At 47.0% G+C, this 17,423-nt stretch overlaps 5 protein-coding genes across 8 annotated transcripts; 2 read left to right on the forward strand and 3 right to left on the reverse strand.

The window, feature by feature from the left end:
* Nucleotides 1-556, reverse strand: LOC120452013. The gene has a single exon (XM_039636055.2). The coding sequence runs from the start codon at nucleotides 542-544 to the stop codon at nucleotides 20-22; it is 525 nt and encodes a 174-aa protein (XP_039491989.1). The 5' UTR covers nucleotides 545-556; the 3' UTR covers nucleotides 1-19.
* A 416-nt stretch (nucleotides 557-972) lies between these two features.
* Nucleotides 973-6,630, forward strand: LOC120452010. Of its 4 annotated transcripts, none has more exons than XM_039636049.2 (5): nucleotides 973-1,216; nucleotides 1,970-2,139; nucleotides 2,195-5,574; nucleotides 5,636-5,760; nucleotides 5,821-6,630. In XM_039636049.2, the coding sequence occupies exons 2-5, from the start codon at nucleotides 2,040-2,042 to the stop codon at nucleotides 5,987-5,989; spliced, it is 3,774 nt and encodes a 1,257-aa protein (XP_039491983.1). In that variant the 5' UTR covers nucleotides 973-1,216; nucleotides 1,970-2,039; the 3' UTR covers nucleotides 5,990-6,630. The 4 variants fall into 4 exon arrangements, with proteins under 4 accessions (XP_039491983.1, XP_039491981.1, XP_039491982.1 ...); XM_039636047.2 differs by lacking the exon at nucleotides 973-1,216 and adding an exon at nucleotides 1,457-1,666; XM_039636048.2 differs by lacking the exon at nucleotides 973-1,216 and adding an exon at nucleotides 1,687-1,805.
* A 228-nt stretch (nucleotides 6,631-6,858) lies between these two features.
* LOC120452012 (WD repeat-containing protein 55 homolog) lies at nucleotides 6,859-8,928 on the reverse strand. The gene is made up of 2 exons (XM_039636054.1): nucleotides 8,790-8,928; nucleotides 6,859-8,714 (listed from the first exon to the last, which is right to left on the reverse strand). The coding sequence occupies exons 1-2, from the start codon at nucleotides 8,795-8,797 to the stop codon at nucleotides 7,223-7,225; spliced, it is 1,500 nt and encodes a 499-aa protein (XP_039491988.1). The 5' UTR covers nucleotides 8,798-8,928; the 3' UTR covers nucleotides 6,859-7,222.
* Nucleotides 8,929-9,183: 255 nt separating this feature from the next.
* On the forward strand, nucleotides 9,184-14,271 carry LOC120451801 (Bloom syndrome protein homolog). Its single transcript, XM_039635755.2, has 4 exons — nucleotides 9,184-9,407; nucleotides 9,458-11,775; nucleotides 11,832-12,654; nucleotides 12,713-14,271. Exons 1-4 carry the CDS (start codon nucleotides 9,314-9,316, stop codon nucleotides 13,948-13,950), a joined length of 4,473 nt encoding a protein of 1,490 aa, XP_039491689.1. The 5' UTR covers nucleotides 9,184-9,313; the 3' UTR covers nucleotides 13,951-14,271.
* On the reverse strand, nucleotides 14,071-15,502 carry LOC120451803 (thiamin pyrophosphokinase 1). Its single transcript, XM_039635756.1, has 3 exons — nucleotides 15,124-15,502; nucleotides 14,538-15,062; nucleotides 14,071-14,473 (listed from the first exon to the last, which is right to left on the reverse strand). The coding sequence occupies exons 1-3, from the start codon at nucleotides 15,485-15,487 to the stop codon at nucleotides 14,325-14,327; spliced, it is 1,038 nt and encodes a 345-aa protein (XP_039491690.1). The 5' UTR covers nucleotides 15,488-15,502; the 3' UTR covers nucleotides 14,071-14,324.
* Between the last annotated feature and the right edge of the window lie 1,921 nt (nucleotides 15,503-17,423).

Below are 17,423 nucleotides of genomic sequence, written 5' to 3' on the forward strand. Positions count from 1 at the left end.
TTGTGTTGTGCATGTGGGTTTATTTCAGGCAGCAGCAAATAAGTATAACCAATCCCAAAAGCCAGATAGCCCAATTCAGGTGCAGGGTACTATCTCCCATGGACACCGCATGGTAGGTTGGAGCCTTCAGTTGGGGAAAGTGTAGAACCATCAAATCGGGATGCGAAATGTTCCTTTGCGTGGAATTTTGCTGAGTCAAGCATTCTTTGAGGAGCCTCTCTAAAAAATAAATCCTGTCGTAGACGCAGTCGAAATCCGTGTAGTATTCGTAGACTGATGTCCCATTTCGAACGAGTTCGCCTCTTTCGTCCACTAGAAACGAATCTAGATGGTGCAGCCGGCTTCTCCCAATCGTGATGAAGAAAGCTCGAGAATCGTTTTCCACGTGGAAAAAGGCGTACGAGTGGTATATGTAATTATTTTGGTAATTGAACTCTTGGTTCAATCGCAGTGCTGGTTTCTTCCGCTTTCTTTTGTATGTGCCTCGGCAAAAATAAACAAATATCTTATTTTTGATGGGCGAGCATTGTGGAGTTATTCCCATGCTAACTTGAAATGAAACTAAAGGAAACTAAGTTTGTGATAGTTTTGCTATATAATATATATTATCTATACAATATAATAAAATAAACTTTTAAAAACAATACATTTTGGGCTTAACTGCTTATTTATTTAGCTTTCTTAAAAAGTTGATGGATAATGATAATTTCCAACGGTTTATTTGCTGACAAATATTTTCAATTACCAGTGTGGCCGTTCTGCAAAACTTTAGTCCACGAAAGAGCTAGCTAGCCTGCATGCGATAGTATCGCCATCACCTCCGACCTGCAAGTTTTTGCAACGTCGAGGAAAAAGTTGTCTGGATATTTAAGTTCGGTGTAGTTGCTGTTATAAAATCGGGTTACACAGACAAAATGATAAACTCGTGAGAACATATAAAACGCAAGTTTGCATGTGCAGATTGTAAATTTGTTCAGGGCAGCAGCTGCGAATGGGAAGAGTACCCCGCCCTCGCGAAAAGAATTGCATTTAAGCTCCCTTTTGTTCCCCAATAGCAGCTGTTGGCCTGCCAACCCCCACCACCCACTCTTTTTTTTTTTGGTCCAATCGGAAATCCGTGCCCGGTTAATAGCGTAATTCTGGCTTCAAAAATAGAGAAAAGAACCCAAATCATATTCGAAACAGACGCATAATTCCTAATAAACATATAATAGCGGTAAGCATTATTTGTGGCCTTTTGTTATCATTGAACAGCTGTTCACAGTTTACCTCCAGCTGAACAGCTGATTTCGAGTTTTCCCCAAAAAGTAGTCAATAGTATTGAAACATGTAAGATACTTAAGAGCAAATACTATTCATAAACTATAAACGTATTAAAAAATAAAAGGCACAATTTAATAACAGCTTAGACATATCGATATGCTGAAATATCGATACTGCGCTCATCCCTATTGCGTTGACTAAAAAAAAACTGATGAACTTAATTAATAATAAGTTGTAATAAGTTATTTAGAGCTTCCGTGGAAAACCCCGAAATACCCGTGCATGGAATCCGATCCTAAAATTTCACTTTTCACGGCTGCGCTTGTGTTTTCTCAACGTAGCTTTGGAATTGTTTGCTAACGGCGATGAAAAACTTGACGGAAAAATTGGTGCTGACAAAAGAGTGTGTATTTGACAAGCAAAGAAAAAATTTTAGTTTTCAAACTCTATTTTGAGCTTCAAATCGTTTTTGGTGCTTATTGAAAAGCTACTCGCTCGAGAACTGTGCAACTCATAGCCCCGAATTTCCATTTGGAGCACAAGTACATATGTAGCTGGCAACAGTTCTGGAACCCAAATACTTAACCCACTGCTGGTTTTTGGGTCTGTTTCCGGACAAAAAAAAAGCAAACTTGTCTCTGTTAGACAGTTATACCTCCTCATACCCGTAAATTAATCATTTGTTCGTACATATACATATTTTTAGCGCATTTTGGGCTGTATGCGCTGCAACACACCTTTGCCGTTCGGTTAACGTTGCCCACTAGACAACTGCAATGGATAGCTTGGAGAACGACCAGGAGGAGCTCCGCCACCAGCCGAGGGTCACCTTGGCGTACGGCAGCGTGGCCACCAGTTCCGGCGCACAAGAGAACCGTAAGGTGGCCATCATCCGGAACCAGATAGTGCTAATCCTCTTGACCTCTTGCAGATTCCCAGTATGCGATGTACTATAATCAGCAGAGAGACCCCCTTTCGGACAGCTACATGCTAATGACGCCGTTCCTCTCCAGTTCACAGAGCCACAGTCACACCCATTCGCCGCCCACGTACACCGCCATGGTGCCGCCACGTCGCGAAGAGAGCTCTGGATTTGAGGGCATGGCCGGGCGGTGTGACAAGTGCAGTTCGCTGGCCGGACTCTGCCGCTGCGAATCGGTGGTGGCCAGCAGCAGTCGCTATGCGGACTCCACACAAAACCAGTCGCAGTCGGAGGCTCAATTCTTGGAGCAGCCTTCCTCCTCCACAACGGCGGTCGCCAATCCGCCCGCTGTTCATGCCATTCCACGACCCAAGCGAAAGAAGACTGAACCTCTGACAATGGAGCCAGAGAGTAACAATGCCGGCGACGCGGTGGTTGCGTCCGACAGCGGCACATGGCCAGCCGGTGCTATAGAGGAGCACGCCATGGACTCTGCGGCAGTCGTTTACGAACTCCCCTCTAGTTCGCTGCAGCTGAGCAACAGCTCCTTCGAAACGGCCCCAAGTGCCGTAAATGCTTACGATGATGTCACATCTAGTGCCTCGGACACGGAGCACGGCCAGTTTGCCCATACGCGTACCACCAACACCACGACGACAACGTCGGCGGTTCAGGCTCACAAGAAGAAGGCTAGCCGCTCCAGTGATGCCTCCAACGCATCATCCAGCGCGGTAGATACGGATGCCACGCCGAGCACGAGTGCCCAGTCGAGAAGACGACAGGTTAATCACTTTTCTTATCGCAAAGCAAGGGTTTTGGAGCCGGAAAACGAGAGCAGCGATGACGGTTGGGATTTGCGCGTGCACAATCCCGCTCCACCAACTGAGCCCTCTGTGACGATTATCCGTGGTAGCAGGGGATCCGTTGAGCCGGAGCTAGGTCATACGGATCACAACTACTACAACAGTCGCCGCGCTGTGGCGGAAGCCCCGCCGGATAGTACCTACATGAGGGCAGCCTCCTGCTCCACGGCCACCCATACTACGCGTAGCGTGGATTACGGATCTCGCATTGGTCAAAGGCCTGCTGCAACGGGATCACCGTCCACAACCTCGGAGCAAGGACAGGAGCAGCACCAGCAGCTACAGCAGGTGGAGGACAGCATTAACGAAGAACTAGGCCTCCAGCAGTCACCTGGACAAGGCATGCGCAGTATGTACAGTGTTCCCGTCGAGTCTAGAATGGCATGGAGTCGTGCGCGTCCCTCTGACGATGCAGTACCGCCTAGGAAGCATGCGCGCATGGAACTGTCCGGAAGGTCGCGTTCCAAACTGTCCTCAACGAATTATAATTCGTTCCATCCTGGAAGGAGCAGACACCGCACCTATGCGGAGCAAGAGAGCACTTCTAGGCGACATCAGATGCCGTTTCCACCATCCTCGACGCCAACTTCAAACGGGTCCTGTGTGATTACCTACGTCGGCCGGCCGAGAGAGAGTCAGCCCGCCGTGGATCTTAATCTTCCGTCCACATCCACAGGAAGGCGTGGCAGCCACGAGACCCGTGCCGATTCTGTAGTGTTGACTGCACCAGACTTGCAGCTGGATGATTGGTCATCGGACGACGATGATGATGACGTAGTATTTGTGCACTCCACTCGTGAGCCCATACTCTCGATCGATTTGACTTCAGATGACGATGGCTTAGCTACTGATATGCAACTGCAGAGGGATAGGGAGAGGGGCCGTGAAAGAGAGCGGGAGCGAGAAAGGGATCGGGAACCATATCGAAATGACACTCAACCCAACCCGGAGGAACCGAGTGATGAGAGGAGACCGTTGTATGACTGTGCTTACACATTCCCGTATGCCCGCAGGACAGATCGTCGCACCGAAGCGAATAATGATGGCACCTCGGCATTTGCATTTTATAGTGGCGCTCTGGCTGATCGGGCTGCCATTTCGGATCACAACTACAGCTACGAGCTAGACCAGCTGATGGATCCTGGCGCCGGTCATTTTTATCCGCCTCGCTGCTCCAGCATGGATCCTCAGCGCTACTTCCTTCCGATCAACGAATCCTCTATGTGGATGCCAGGCCATCCCTCGGCTCCACAGCCACCGCCGCCCCCGATGCCACCAATCCTGTTGCCTGACAACTCTTCCACTGAGGCATATTTACGTCATCAGCAAAGAAATCTTACCTCCACTCCAAGCAGCTCCTCCAGCGAGCAGACACCAACGCAGCAATCCCGTCACAGGCGAACTAGTCCGGCGAATGTGTATCACCGCTACCATCCGTACTATTATGCAATCACAACGCTGCCAACGGTGGTGGAGTCGGACTACCCACCCAGTCTTCAGCCTCACCCTCACCCGCATTTTCAGCCCACTCAAGGTGGGAGCAGTCGCAGTTCTTTGAGTGGAGCTTTGAATGCGGCTGCAGTGGCAGCCACAGCGGCGGCGGTACAGGCGCAAACTTTCAGTGATTTGCTCTCGCAGGCTCATAATGAGGGACGTGCTGCGGCATTGGAAGGCAACCGGACACCTCCACATGCCATAGTGCATACCCAACAGCAGCGGCAATCTATTAATCCACCCGCGCCAGCAGTAGCATCGAATGCAAACCTGGCGGCAGCTGTTTCTCCGCCACCTCCGCTTGAAATGTATTCCGGACGGAGCACCATACCGCATTGCGGATCTCCGCCTTTTAGTGTGCGACGCTCTGAGGCTGCATATAGCAATAGACAGCACTATCAGCCGCAGCCGCACCAAGGCCACCAGGCGCCGCAGAACCAGATGCACGCCCACATTCATCCCCCTCACCGGGCCAGCGCTATTGTGGCCACCTCGCTGACGCCGGCTCCACCGTACCCGGTGCATCAAAATCTGTGGTACCGTCAGCAAAGCATGCAGGAGATGCACCGTCGCCACATGACGCCCACGCCCATCGATCTTTCTTCGAATGCTCCGCTCTTGACGAGCACGCTGCGAAACGGGTACCTGCATAGCATCTGCAGTTGTGTTCATGCTCGAAACGGTCCCGTTTCAAGCCTGGATCCCGCCTACTATCCGCCGTACGACGCTGCAACTGCAGCGGCTGCTCCTCCACCATCTCCGCAACAACATTCGCCTGCTACATCCGAGGGTGCTAGTAGTAGTGGGGCAGCACAAGCGAGAATGAGACACCTGCAGCTTCAGCCTCAACAGCAGCCGCAATCCCAGCAATCGCCACCGGTAATGCAGCACTTGCACCGACAGCGGGCGATTCACCACCACATGTTCCACCACCACTACTCGCCGCTACATCTGGAGATTGGGCTGGCCCCCCTCTCTCTGGGCTCCCGTATCCTAATCGGACCACCTCGTCCAAACCGGGGAGCTACTTTGGTAACTTAACATGCGAAAATCAATAACATTACGTATTAATTACGTTTTACGTTTATTTCAGGAAACCATCGAGAGGAATACCTTGCCACACAAATATCGACGCGTACGGAGACCCAGCGAGTCGGATGAGGATGCCGAGAAGTGCGCCATTTGCTTAACCCTCTTTGAGATAGAGAACGAAGTTCGGTGAGTTAAATGTGGAAATTATTTATACCGTGCTCTAATTATATTGAATAACAATTGCAGCCGCCTGCCGTGCATGCATCTATTTCACACGGACTGCGTGGATCAGTGGCTGGTCACGAACAAGCACTGCCCCATTTGTCGCGTCGACATCGAAACCCATATGCCAAACGACGCCCTTGCCCCCAGCTCCAGTGGAGTCACAGATGCCGCCAATTCCGCCGCCTTATGACATTGTGTCCACGGCATCTTCATGTAAATCCCTCAGACTGAGTTGGTTTTCGGCATGCATCGATATAAAAACAAAGAATGAAATATTCGTAATAACCCCATATACAACCCTTAAAATGTTTAACCCACCGCAACGCATGTAAAAGGCAGTTGCCACCGTTTGCTGCCGTGTTGCGCTGAAGGATATCAAAAAGCTAAATTCGTTTTGGCTCAATTTCTATATCTAAGTATATTAAGTGATTCGGCAAATAATTTCCTACACATATGTACAAATTGTCTACGTTTTGTGAAACAAAATTCTTGTGATAAGAATTTCATAAATATGCGTATATTGTTATAGTATAGAGTTCCACGACGGGCGTATATGATGACTTTGACCCCAGCTTGTTGTTATATTTTTAATGATCACACAAAATACCATATTACATCCGACCCAAAATTTAGGCGTTTAGAAATCAATTCGGCAATTTATTCCTTTTCTGATTATGTATTAATCACCATGAGTAATTAATTTGAAGGATTTAAAATTTGTATAATTTCGCTTCATTATTTAACAAATTTTGTTATGTTGTTAGTCACAAAAATGTAAAGGAGAATAATATTTTATTATATATTATTAAAATACACATATGTTAAATTTAATACATTACCGATTATTGCTCAATATCTCAAAACGTGCCATATAAGTGAATTGATTCGATGCAATTTTTTAAAGCTTGAGCTAAACATATTTTAAAATGGTTGGTTTTATATTAAAGAAAAAGTTTTCTAAAACTTTTAAAAATTTGTTGTCTAAGACGGCTGAAATCAATAAATAATCCAAAAAAAGTTTTCTGATGTTTTTTTATTCCTCCGATAAAAATTCGGTACTTTTATTTCTGTTTGGGATTTATTCTTAATCAGTTCTATTATCAATAACATTTCAATGCGAAATTTAAATGAGCTACTTTGTAAAAAATCGTCGTGCAACACTTTAGGGATTGGTAGCTACGTTTCGATGCCTTCAAAGACGTTCTATAAGTTCAACACTTTACTTTTAATATCTGGATGGGTCAATTTCGTTGATATGACAGAAGACCTATACAAATGAAATGAATCTTTGAACACTACTGCATAAATTAGGAATTTTTAAAACATTAGATTACACGATTCTTTAGATTTGTAGACTCGCCTCTTTTCCAATTGACCCACCAACAGAGTACGACTATAAATCATTGCTAGCCAACATTTCATTCTAAGCCATATTACTGGGTCCAGCGCTCGGATCATGATCATCATCATCCGCATCCTCTTTGGTCAGGTCGGCAAAAAAGTCAGATGCATTGCTGCATTTTGAGGAGGGAAGATTGTGACGCTGCTCCTTGTAGGCATTGTGTTTCTCATTGTACTTAATGTCTCCAAAGTCCTCGAAATACTTAACATTCCAGAATCGCACGTCGTTGTTGTGCGAGGAGGATGCGATGAGTTCACCGCTGGAGTTGACGTCTAGCGACTCGATGGGCATATTATGCTGTCCCACCACGCCGAGATTACGATACGGAGCGATGTGACAAGCTCGAATGTTTCCATCCTCCCCGGCCAAGCAGGCAATCCGGTCTGTGATGGGTATCATTAGACTAATGGGGCTCTTGATGCCCGGATACATGTCGCAGTGGTACCCGAATTGTCCCCAGTTGTAGGTATACAGGCGACCCTTGGAGGTACCCACCACCAGCTTGGAGTCACCGCGATAGATGCCCATGCAGCTTAGCTCCTCTTCGTATGGCTCCGATTGCACGTACATCTTTCGCGCAGCTATATTGAATGTAGTCAGGTAGCCATCGGCACTGGTGGCCAGCAGCAGCTTATTTTGGTCGTTAGTCGTCAGCTGGGTGATCTGATCCTCCAGCTCTTTCAGCTCGAAGATGGCATTCTTGGTGCGTAGATCCCACAGCTTGACCGTGCCTGCATCATCACCCGTGGCAAAGAGATTTTCATTTAGAACGTGCAGCGTGTTGATGGCATCATCGTGGGCCGTCTCGTATAGCTTTTTCAGCTTCTCCGTTTCCATATCGGTGACCATGACGCACTTGTCTTTGGAGCAGGTGAGCAGGAAGCGCCCATCCTCTGTGAACTCCACATCGCGGCATGCTTTGGAATGAACCTCAATAGTGCGCAGCAGCTTGTTCGCTTCGTTGTCATACTCGTACAGATGTACATCCCCGATGATTGTGGCTAGGGCGATGATATCACGGTCCGGATGGAAGCAGATATCTGTTATGAAGTCTTCAAGCTTAATCTCTGGGGGAGCACTGCGTGGCTTCTTAATAGCAGCTATCATGGCACGTACAGTCTCGTCTGTTTCGTCGTCCTCGTTCAAGTCGAAGGTGGCTTCTGATTGCCTGTTGCTGCCCGATGGATTATCGTCATCCTTGCGTCTCTTTGCACTCGTTGCTCCTCCGGCGGATGCACCGCCCGCATTATCTAGCATCGAATCATCTGAGTCGGAGTCCGCTGCATTCGGATCGAAACTATCATCGCTGCTGATACTTTCGTTGCCATCGTAACTACTGTCGCCATCGTTATCCGGCACTGGAGCACCCATGTCAACCAGGTCATATTCGTCGTTGTCGCTGTCCGACTCGTTCAGCACCTCCTGTTCGATTTCCGCTATGACACCGACCACCATGTCTTCGTCCAGATCATCCAGTTCGTCTTCGTCGGAGGGGGTTTTAAAGTTGTTATGCCTGCGAAACGCATGTTCGGAACAAGTTTAGGATTCCAATCCGTTGACCCAATGCGGTGCGTTTGAAAATACTCACGTGTGCATAATAGTATAAGTCCAAGTTGCGAAAAAATGCGCTTTTATTTACCACGTTTGGAAATTGTTTGGATACCACGAGAACAAGAGGAAGCAGAAAGCATGTCGCCACTCAGCTGTTCAAGATGGTTGGCCATTTGGCTAGTTCTTAGCTAATTTCGTTGGTAGCTATTTCTACTTGTATAGAGATATATATTAATTTACACTTGATGTTTCCGATTAAAATAGTTAAAAGTGCTTTTAGCGTCTTAAAATTTGCGTTCTTAAAGACCTTTTTAATCTTATATACTTTTAGATTAAATATAGTTGAAATAGCTATTGGTATATTTGGGTAAGCTACCTCGCCGTTTCTGTAATATTTGAAGGGTGGGCCGACGGTCACACTAATTCCTATTCGCATTGTTTCCATTGGCATAATTGCGCGGGTTTTTAGTCTGGAACTGAACACAATTGTTTTCTTTGCTTATTTGTAAACTAATTTTATGAAAAGTGAAGCGCTGGCAGCTCATTGAACCGCAGGTCGTGATGTCCAAGAAGCCTGTTGCTGAAAGAAAGCAGCTTACACTTAGCAGCTTTATTGGCCTGGATGGCAATTCCCAGAGTCAACCTAAGAGCAGAGGTATTTGGAGCTTATTGACCAGATTAAGGATGCTAACAGTTGCATTTCAGCCGCAAGTGTCAGAAGCAAGCCGTCCGCAGTCTACAATCCCATCTTCCTGGACGCGTCGTCATCCGATGATGAATCTACGGAGGCATCCAGTCAATCCAGCAAGGACACTATTGCTACGAAGAAGTCCAGCAGAGATCCTAGAACCGCAAGGCTCAAAAAACACTCATACATTGATCTGTCGGAATCCCCACTAGCTGAACTTCCTGCCACGAAATCTGACAGAGATTCGCCCATTAAACCAACACAGAGTGAGAGTAGTTACGCGTATCGGAGATTGTCTGAATCTCCTTTTGAAAGTAAATCCCTTGGCCATTTACTAAGTAAACCGACTCAAAATGAAAGGAAAACATCAATTGCTTGGCTTTCGGATTCTCCGGAAAAGAAACTGCCGCAAAATGAGAGGAAGACCACAGACTCTCCAGTCCGAAAGTACTCCTTTGAGGACTTTCCAAGCAAGCAGAATGGAGATAGACATCCTTTACTCACGCTGCCTGATTCGCCGCCTCCGCTGCAGCCTGTCAAGAAACCGGAGAAGACTATGTTGCTAAATGAAACAAAAACGTTTCAGGATAAGGACTCTCCTATAAAGCCACAAGTTACTAAAAATAAGGACACTGTTCCGACGCTGCTTGACTCACCGCGAGCTCCAAATACATACAAAAAGACAGGCAGTACTCGTAATCTTTTTGAGGATTCTCCAGAGAAAAGTGGCAGCGGACAGCAGGGTTATATACTGGGTTCAGCTAAGGAAAATGCAGTCCCAACAAAGCCTGCGTCTGCTTCTCTGGAGAGGAATAGCCTCACCTCCCCACCACCAGCGGCACCAGTGAAGCCCAGATATAGTGTGGCTTTTGACAATTCCCTGGCTGATTACTTGAAGGATTTGGCCCAAAGCGACAACTTTAGCATCGATCCCAATAATCAGAGCGCTGAGACACTGAAGAACACCCTGGGATTTTTTCGCAACACTTATGTGGAGCTCATGGAAAAGTATTGCTCTCTGATTGATCAGATTCCTGCCATGCACTTCAATGAAATAGCAGGCTTTCAGCCAAATACATTTCTTAAGCTCAAGGTGATGCGACAAAAATTTAAGGCGCGGACACAGCTTGTCCAAAACACTTTAGATAAGAAAGAAAGCCAGCTAAAAGCGGAACAGGAAGCCCTTGAGAAGGAGGAAATGGAAATGCAGATGGAGCAGGGCCGTCATTCATTATCAAAAATAAGTGTATCATCTTCACCAGGTAGAAGTAGCCCCATAAAGCCTCTACCCAAAGTCCAAGAAAAAAAGGATGAAAAAATACCCAAGCGAGAACAGCTTCTACATAACCTTTGCGGGGAGCCAGACAATTTCTCACCACCAAGCTCGCCACACAATATGGAACCTGTTCCGAAACGCCAGCAGCTCATCCACGACCTTTGCGGGGAGCCAGATGACTTCTCACCACCCAGCTCGCAACACAATATTCCGAAACGCCAGCAGCTCATCCACGACCTCTGCGGGGAGCCAGATGACTTCTCGCCACCCAGCAAGCAGAAAGACCCGCACCTGACGCGAAAGTGCGAAGAACTGGTTCATGACCTTTGCGAGGAGCCGGACGACTACTTAGCACAGAGCATGATGCTAGACGGCGACCTGCAGGACGAACAAATGAACGGACCCACGCAGGGGACCACAAGCAGCCGGATGGATGATGACGATGATGACTTGGAGGGATTGCTGGCGGAAATCGAGAACGAGCATCAGGAGATGCAGGGCCGCAGATCAGAGTTCAATGGATACAGCTATAAGGAGTTGGAGGCTGTTAAAGTAAAGGAGAAACGTAAGGAGACGCCCATAAATATTTCGTTGGATGATGATGGATTTCCCGAGTATGATGAGGCCATGTTTGAACAAATGCATTCGCAGGCTGCTGCCAATAAGAGCAGCGTAAGTGCCGTCCCAAGCACCAGTAAGAGCGTTGTACCTGCCAAGCTGAGCAGCGCTCCAGATTCGCAAAAGCTCTCAGGGAATTTCCATGCGAACGTCCACAATGACGGCATCACCGGGGAGTTCGATGGCCAGAAGTTTGAGCACTCCACCCGGCTTATGCACGGCCTGAGCTACAGCTTTGGCTTGAAAAGTTTCCGTCCCAATCAGCTGCAGGTGATCAACGCCACTCTTCTGGGCAATGATTGCTTCGTCCTAATGCCAACTGGAGGAGGAAAGTCGTTGTGCTATCAGCTGCCTGCCATTCTGACCGAAGGTGTGACCATTGTTATCAGTCCGCTTAAGTCGCTGATCTTTGATCAAATCAATAAACTGGCTTCTTTAGATGTGAGTATGAGAACAATTCGTTAAGATATATATTTTGCTGAACTTATCTTTAACAGATCTGTGCAAAGAGTCTGAGCGGAGAACAAAAAATGGCCGATGTCATGGCCATCTACAGGGATTTGGAGTCTCAGCCACCTATGGTCAAATTGCTATACGTGACGCCTGAGAAAATTAGCAGTTCGGCTCGCTTCCAGGACACTTTGGACACCCTTAACTCCAACAACTATATAAGTAGATTCGTTATAGACGAGGCGCATTGCGTTTCCCAGTGGGGTCATGACTTTAGACCGGATTACAAGAAACTTGGAGTACTTAAAAAGCGGTTTCCAAATGTTCCAACTATTGCTTTAACAGCCACTGCCACGCCCCGCGTCCGTTTGGATATTCTGGCCCAACTAAATCTGAAGAAATGCAAGTGGTTCCTCTCCAGTTTTAATCGTAGCAACCTGCGGTACATGGTACTGCCCAAAAAGGGCGCCTCGACGCTGGACGACATTAGTAGGTACATCCGCAGCAAACCGGCACACTTCAGTGGCATAATCTACTGTCTGTCGCGTAAGGAGTGCGATGAGACGTCAAAGAAAATGTGTAAGGATGGCGTCCGCTCGGTTGCCTATCATGCTGGTCTCACGGACTCTGAGCGAGAGGGTCGGCAAAAGGACTGGCTGACCGGAAAGATCAGGGTGATCTGTGCCACCATCGCCTTTGGCATGGGCATCGACAAACCAGATGTCCGATTCGTATTGCACTACTCGCTGCCCAAGTCCATCGAGGGTTATTACCAGGAGGCAGGTCGCGCAGGCCGAGACGGCGATGTGGCGGAGTGCATCCTGTACTACAACTATGCGGACATGCTCAGGCTCAAGAAAATGATGGACTGTAAGTGGTCAAGATATTTATTAGGTTTGTAAATTAATTATTTGTATTCCCATTTTAGCCGACAAAGCTCTTCAGTACAATGTGAAGAAGATACATGTGGATAATTTATACCGCATTGTTGGATACTGCGAAAACCTCACAGATTGCCGACGTGCCCAGCAGTTGGACTATTTCGGGGAGCACTTCACCAGCGAACAGTGTCTGGAGAACAAAGGGACAGCTTGCGATAATTGCCTTAACAAACGAGCCTATAAGGCACTAGATGCATTGGAGCACGCTCGTAAGGCTGCGCGAGCCGTCAAGGATCTGGGCAGCGGTAGATCTCGTTTCACGCTGTTGCATATAGCCGACGTTATGAAAGGTTCGAAGATCAAGAAAATCATTGACTATAACCATCACAAAACGCCCCACCATGGCGCCCTGAAAGAATGGGACAAGAACGATGTACACAGGCTGCTGCGCAAAATGGTCATCGATGGCTTCCTTAGGGAGGACTTAATTTTTACAAACGATTTCCCACAGGCCTATTTGTATCTGGGCAACAACATCAGTAAACTAATGGAGGGCACGCCTATCTTCGAATTTGCAGTCACCAAAAATGCCAAGGAAGCCAAGACGGCGGTCGGCAGTGTTTCGGATGGCGCAACGAGCAGTACGGCTGATGGACAGTCTGGAATGCGGGAGATTCACGAGCGCTGCTATACGGATCTATTGGATCTATGTCGAACCATTGCCAGCCAGCGAAACGTTACCATGGCTAGTATCATGAACATTCAGGCCCTGAAGAGCATGGCCGAAACCCTGCCGCTCTCCGAGAAGGACATGTGCAGTATTCCGCACGTGACCAAGGCGAACTTTGATAAATACGGCGCAAAGCTGCTTGAAATAACCAGCAACTATGCCTCGGAGAAGCTTCTGATGCAAGCCGTCCTGGACGAAGAGGAGGAACAGGCGGCCGCCAATCAGAGACCCAGCACCTCCGGATGGAACAACGAAAGCGTGGACTGGGACAGGGCGGTTGCCTCGCAGGGCAATGCAAACACGAGCGGGGCCAGCGGCTTTAACTCTTTCAGAGCGGGCAAGAGAAAAAAGGTATACAAGTCGGCAGCCAACAAGAGATACAAAACGAGTACTACATCGCCAGCGCCCAGAAAAACCACAACTGCGAGGGGTAGAGGTGGCAGGGCGGGCGCCAAACGGGCGGAGAGTTCTGCTTCCTCATCATCGGGCTGGAAATCCAAGAAGACAGGGAACAGCTTTGGCTTCGATTTGATGCCACTGCCAGGATCAAAATAACTTGAAATCCTTTGACATTTTGCCTTAGAAACTACAGTTTTTTATGTTATAGTGTTTATAAGCGTAAGAAAGTAGCATAAGCTAAACGATTTTGGAAGTAAGCTGTTAAAAAGTTACAAATTTCTGTATAAGCAATGTGTTCAGTTTATTGTTTGTCCGCTTTTGTTTCTTATTTGTTATTTAACACCTTAAATTTCAGTTAATAGAATTAAGAACTTATCACTAACAATTTTTACAATAACTTTCATTAGCACTTTAGATGTAACCCCCGCAAGAAAACAAAAACAAAAACAAAAGGATGCAGCTTTGGTCACAACACTATACACTGGTGTAATATAAACTTTTCTTAAGTACTTAGAACCATCCATTATCATCTATGTCTTGGCGGCTTGTCGCACCTTATCCTCGAACTCGTAGGCGCCCATAGACCAAATCAGGTTAGCGTCCGTCTCCACCTGGACGAACTCGGTCGCATAGGTGTTTGAGGTGCTCACCATACCGCCAAACTCCAGTTGTGCATGATCTGAAAATGTTTGCAGTGGCATTACTGAAAGATTCTAGTGATCAGTTAAATTTGGTGTACGAACATAAGTTCCACTTAAGGCCCGTGGTTGTGACGTTGTGCGCGGACGATCCCACGGGCATCAGGGAGCACCATCGCTGGCTGGTGACTAGGTCAACGGGCACCTGTATCGTGTGCTTTCCCGGCCGGAGTAACCACGTCACCGAATCCCCGCTCAACAGGAAGACATTGCAGTTATCCTTTTGCGATTTGTACAGCGTGTTCAGGTTGGCCATGACCTGGTCCAAGCGACCGGAAGTGTCATGAAACACCACCACATCCTGGATTTTACGCTGCGCCATTACGGGCTGCAGCACGGCCATGGCCTTTGTGAAGTCAGTGGCATCCTGGTCGGGTGTGTGCACTTTCGGCGTGGTCTTGAAGAAATCCACCGTGTCCTCAGTGATCGAGTCAAAGTCACCCGTTATCACGTCGAGCGGTTCAAGTGGTGTGGTGGCCGCTGACCCATTGGACTTCTTAGCCATTGCTTGACCTACGACAAAGTCACGCCAGTGATTGGAGCCTCCATCGACAGCACATCGCACGGCGGCTAGAAGCGAACGAAAGCTGTAAGCTGGCTGAGATTGGTTTTATAACAGCTCCAGACCTACCGTTCTTCCACAGCAGTTTCACCACGTGCGCCGGCACTTGGATCTGCCGATTGAGCACCACGCAAACGTGTCCATGGTCGCCCAACTTGAAGTTCTCGTTGATCAGGTTGCCCGGCGTCCATTTAAACTCCTTGGGCGGTATTTTGTGGTCCATTTGCTGCCGGAATCCGATTGTTGTTTTCGTGCACAGGAAGCGGTGGGTGGTGGGGTGGGTGGTGCGTTGGTGCGCCGGCCTGCCAACTCGCGTGACTCGGATCAAGCCGAATCCGTGGCTAGAGCGGCGCATCCAATTCAAGGCGGACCCGGGACCCCATTGGGCCGTCATTGTGCAGCAGCCCGTGCCGTATAATTTTACCAAAAGCATATATTATTGAAATAATACGCCCGGACGATAAGTTGCCCCTTTGAATAGTTTTAAATTTGTTCGTTACAACTGCGGCCTCTGGTCACACCGTTGGCAGTTGGCAGTCCGTTAGCGATGGACATGCGATGTGGCGCGAATTTTAAATAAGCCTTTTATAATCCTTTAAGGGATGTAAGCTAAAACTTATTTTTTGGCTTAAGTCTGTTTCGTGTATAGCCCACAGATTATAGTAGGCTAAATAAGCCAGTTAATATACTTCCATTTTCGCTTGAAAATTGAAAAAAATCCCGGTGATCCATTGGCAACTATTTAAGCCAATTATTTTGACCGCAGCCAACATACATTTAAATGAAATGCCGACATTCTGGAGCATGCAGCCTCGACCAAATACTTATTTTTCATTCAATAGACAAGTTAATCCGTCGGTAAACTTCTGTGGCTTAGGTTAATGAAGCCGCTGGCCGGTTTGATGAACAGAGGAAACAAAAAGCTGGCTGATGGAATGGGACGAATGGGGTCAGCAGACTTATCAGGGGGCGGGATAGTCGCAGTCGCACCACAATACTTTTGTGCTCGAACCTCCGATGCCAGCTGTATCAATATTGTTACAGTTCATTTTGTTTGACCTACACAAATAAAGGCATTTATACGGATCCTGTGGCCAGACCATGAGCACATCCTCGGCTCAGCACCCCTGGCCATGGCCTTTGGTCTTCCTCTTTTCTGGATTCAGATTGACAGCGGGCGATGTTCCATGAACGCCCATTGTTGGCCATCCAGTTGCGAAGGGGTGAAGTTGAATGGCTTTACATGCCACGTCTGAAATGCATTGTCCAAGTCGCATTGTTGGGCCGAACCATTTTATTTCGGTTTCCGTTTTCCATTCTTAAAGCTATGCTGTATTAAAAGAAAATATTCTGAAGTAGTACAAAATTATATTCAACTAAAACTTTAAAGAAAAGTAAAAATTTAAATTTTAATTTTAAGTAATTTAAAAGATTTCTATGTAAAACCAATTAGTTTTAAAGTAAAAAAGTACTTTCCTAACAATTAAATTTTCATAACTTTATTCTGAGTATCACCAACTTAAAAATTTTCATTTTTAACTGCGCACTTAGCTCCATTTATTTGGTGATTTTCGTTTTCGCTGAAAGTTTGCCTTAAGAAACCTCACAAGTAAAAGGAAATTTAACGTTTGTCGCGGAATCGTAGAAAAGTTGCTCCGCCCCAAAGCAGCCATAAATAAATAAAATTACACTTGTACACGCGTGCCTTTGGCGTATGCGTTCGTCTTTATACGACTTTGAAACGAATTACTTGCGTTTACCCCGTGACTTTCATACCCTATCCTAAGGTATCGCCAACTTTGACCCAAGTGCAGTCTTAGTTGAGGTCCGAAGTATCAAAGATTCGGCTTAAACCGTTCTCATTGCGGGCAAAGAAATGGAAAGCAAAAGTCCTTGTCCAAAAGATTTACGTTTTCATTTTGTGGAACACTGCGTTGCACACATCGAGTGCAACATGTTGCACGAAAATGTTCCGAGTCAGAGATTTATGTGCGCGTGCATCAAGGTAAAAGTAAACGAATTTAAGACCTGCTTGGATTTAAAGATAACAACTATTAAATTCTTAATGACTGAGTTCGTGCTCTATTTACCTGGCCAGTTCGCTTTCGCAGCCAACTGCAACTAATTGCATGCAGCTCGAATATGTGTCACATACTCGTATGTAAGTACTATATATGGTTCGGTTTTTATAGTTTGCAAAATTAAAAGCCAGATGCCAACGAGTGTGTGTGTCTTTGCGCAGTCAACTCAGATACCATTGCACTCGCATTCAACGCAGCTACCATCCATTTTTCGCAAGGGTTATCCTGTGGCCCATCCTCCCGTCCTCCCATCCTTTCCCGCTCCACAGTTCGCGGTTCAATGCACCT

The sequence above is a fragment of the Drosophila santomea genome, chromosome 3R (genome assembly GCF_016746245.2).
Source record: "Drosophila santomea strain STO CAGO 1482 chromosome 3R, Prin_Dsan_1.1, whole genome shotgun sequence".
Taxonomy (NCBI): domain Eukaryota; kingdom Metazoa; phylum Arthropoda; class Insecta; order Diptera; family Drosophilidae; genus Drosophila; species Drosophila santomea.